Raw genomic sequence first — 1,949 nt, 5'->3', positions numbered from 1 at the left:
GGGAGTGTTGTACATTTCAGCGGAATTTCAGACTGACTATAAAACGCCCAGTGACTGATTCAAAACCCCACCCTCTAGCGCTATGTAGGAAGTCAATCTGGATTAAACCTAAAATATATTTTTCTTTCCTCTATTATCTTTATGTATTTTTAAGTTAAAATTCATGAAAATAGGATGTCTGAAAAAATGGAGAATTTCATTGTTTTAAAGTGTTTTTTTCAATATCTTTGAGTGCCTTAGCCAAATGCAGTGGACACTGATAGAGATCATCCTTTCAAGTGTATGTGAGTGTTTCTATGGATTTCCTTTATTCCTATTCCCTAAAACAGACTTTTTTATTTTAACAGCATTCACTGATAGGAGAGAAAAGTAAAATCACTCTATCTTTAATTTGTTTGGTCTTTACCCCATAAATGATGGGGTTTAGCATAGGGGGCACCACCACATAGAGATTGGCCACGAGGATGTGAATGTGGTGAGGGATGGTTTTACCTCCAAAGCGATGGGCAAGAAATGAGAAGAATGCTGGGGTGTAGAACATAAGTATGACACAGATGTGACAGCCGCATGTACTAAGGGCCTTGAATCTGGCAGCCCAGGAAGGTATCTGAAACACTGCCTGAAGGATCATTGTGTAGGATATAATGATAAGCACTATATCCAGTCCCGTAGAAAGTAAGGCCACAATGAGACCATAAATGATGTTGACGTTGATATTGTCACATGCCAATCTGGCAATGCCCATGTGCTCACAGTAAGAATGGGGAATGATGTTTCTTCCACAGTATGTAAGTCGGTATACCAGGAAGATGAATGGATAGCAGATGAAAAAGCTCCTGAACACAGCTGCTATGCCGATCTTCCTGATGGCTGATGAGGTTAAAATGGTGGTGTATCTCAGTGGGTAACAAATGGCCACATAGCGGTCAAATGCCATAGCCAGGAGAATAGCAGATTCTGCCACAAAGATGAAATGTATGAAGAACATCTGCAACACACAGCTACCAAAGGATATATCCGTGGAGTGGAACCAGAAGATAGCCAGCATCTTAGGAGCTGCAGCTGTGGAGAGCAGGATGTCTGCTGAGGCCAGCATGGATAGGAAGAGATACATGGGCTCATGGAGACTGCGCTCAGTCATGATCAAGAAAATCAAGAAGAGATTGCCTGCAACAGCCACAACGTACATACAAGAAAAAGGGATGGAGATCCAGATATGCAAGCCTTCCAGCCCTGGGATTCCCACCAGGACATACCACACATCCTGAGGATTAGTGTGATTATGACAGAAAGGAGCCATGTGTATACTTTATTCCAGGCCTAGTGCCATTAATGAAAGACCACAAGCCTGAGGATTTAGGAGCATCATCTTAAGCCAAATGAGATCTGATGAGATTTGTTTTCTTTCCTGTGTTTTCTTCTCTGGGAAATGTGAGTAAAATGGGTTAATAAGCCTAATATTTAAGTCCTACCAAATAATTTAATTTTGTGCCTTGAAAACATTAATAGATATCATTTAACAACTGCTTAATATGTGTCATACTACTTTAAAACATTAACATTAAGTCTTAACAATAACCTATTGCAAAGTCCTTTAAATAACCATGATATAAATGATATTTTTTTACAGATATTAAAAAAAACCCATAGACTTTCAGCCTCTTATTCTAGGCTTCTGGATTTAAAGTAAGGAAGGGTAAATCTGAAAGCTCTGATCTTTACTACCATCCAATACTGCCTATCAAGATAAAACTAGATACAAAACGCTGCATCAAATTTTTGACTAATCACATCCCTAAGGAAAATAGAGAGTTATGAACTTGAGTTGCACTGCTTAAGGAAATGGGATGGAATTAAGTCGGACAAAATAGATTTCAAGCAATATAGCATATATGCTTTCCTCTACATTTATTGGCCTTAACTTATTGTTAAGCCGAATGCTAGCCATT

The 1,949-nt window shown here is 38.9% G+C and overlaps 1 protein-coding gene across 1 annotated transcript; it reads right to left on the bottom strand.

Annotated features, from left to right (window-relative positions):
- Positions 1-340: 340 nt before the first annotated feature.
- On the bottom strand, positions 341-1,298 carry LOC105720037 (olfactory receptor 52Z1P). Its single transcript, XM_012456348.3, has one exon. It carries the CDS (start codon positions 1,187-1,189, stop codon positions 341-343), a length of 849 nt encoding a protein of 282 aa, XP_012311771.2. The 5' UTR covers positions 1,190-1,298.
- Between the last annotated feature and the right edge of the window lie 651 nt (positions 1,299-1,949).

Source organism: Aotus nancymaae, unplaced genomic scaffold (genome assembly GCF_030222135.1).
Source record: "Aotus nancymaae isolate 86718 unplaced genomic scaffold, 86718_ANA_hifiasm-v0.15.2.pri h1tg000059l, whole genome shotgun sequence".
NCBI classification, from domain to species: Eukaryota; Metazoa; Chordata; class Mammalia; order Primates; family Aotidae; genus Aotus; species Aotus nancymaae.
The sequence above is the reverse complement of the archived record's forward strand: the minus strand, read 5'-3'. Positions and strand labels throughout refer to the sequence as shown.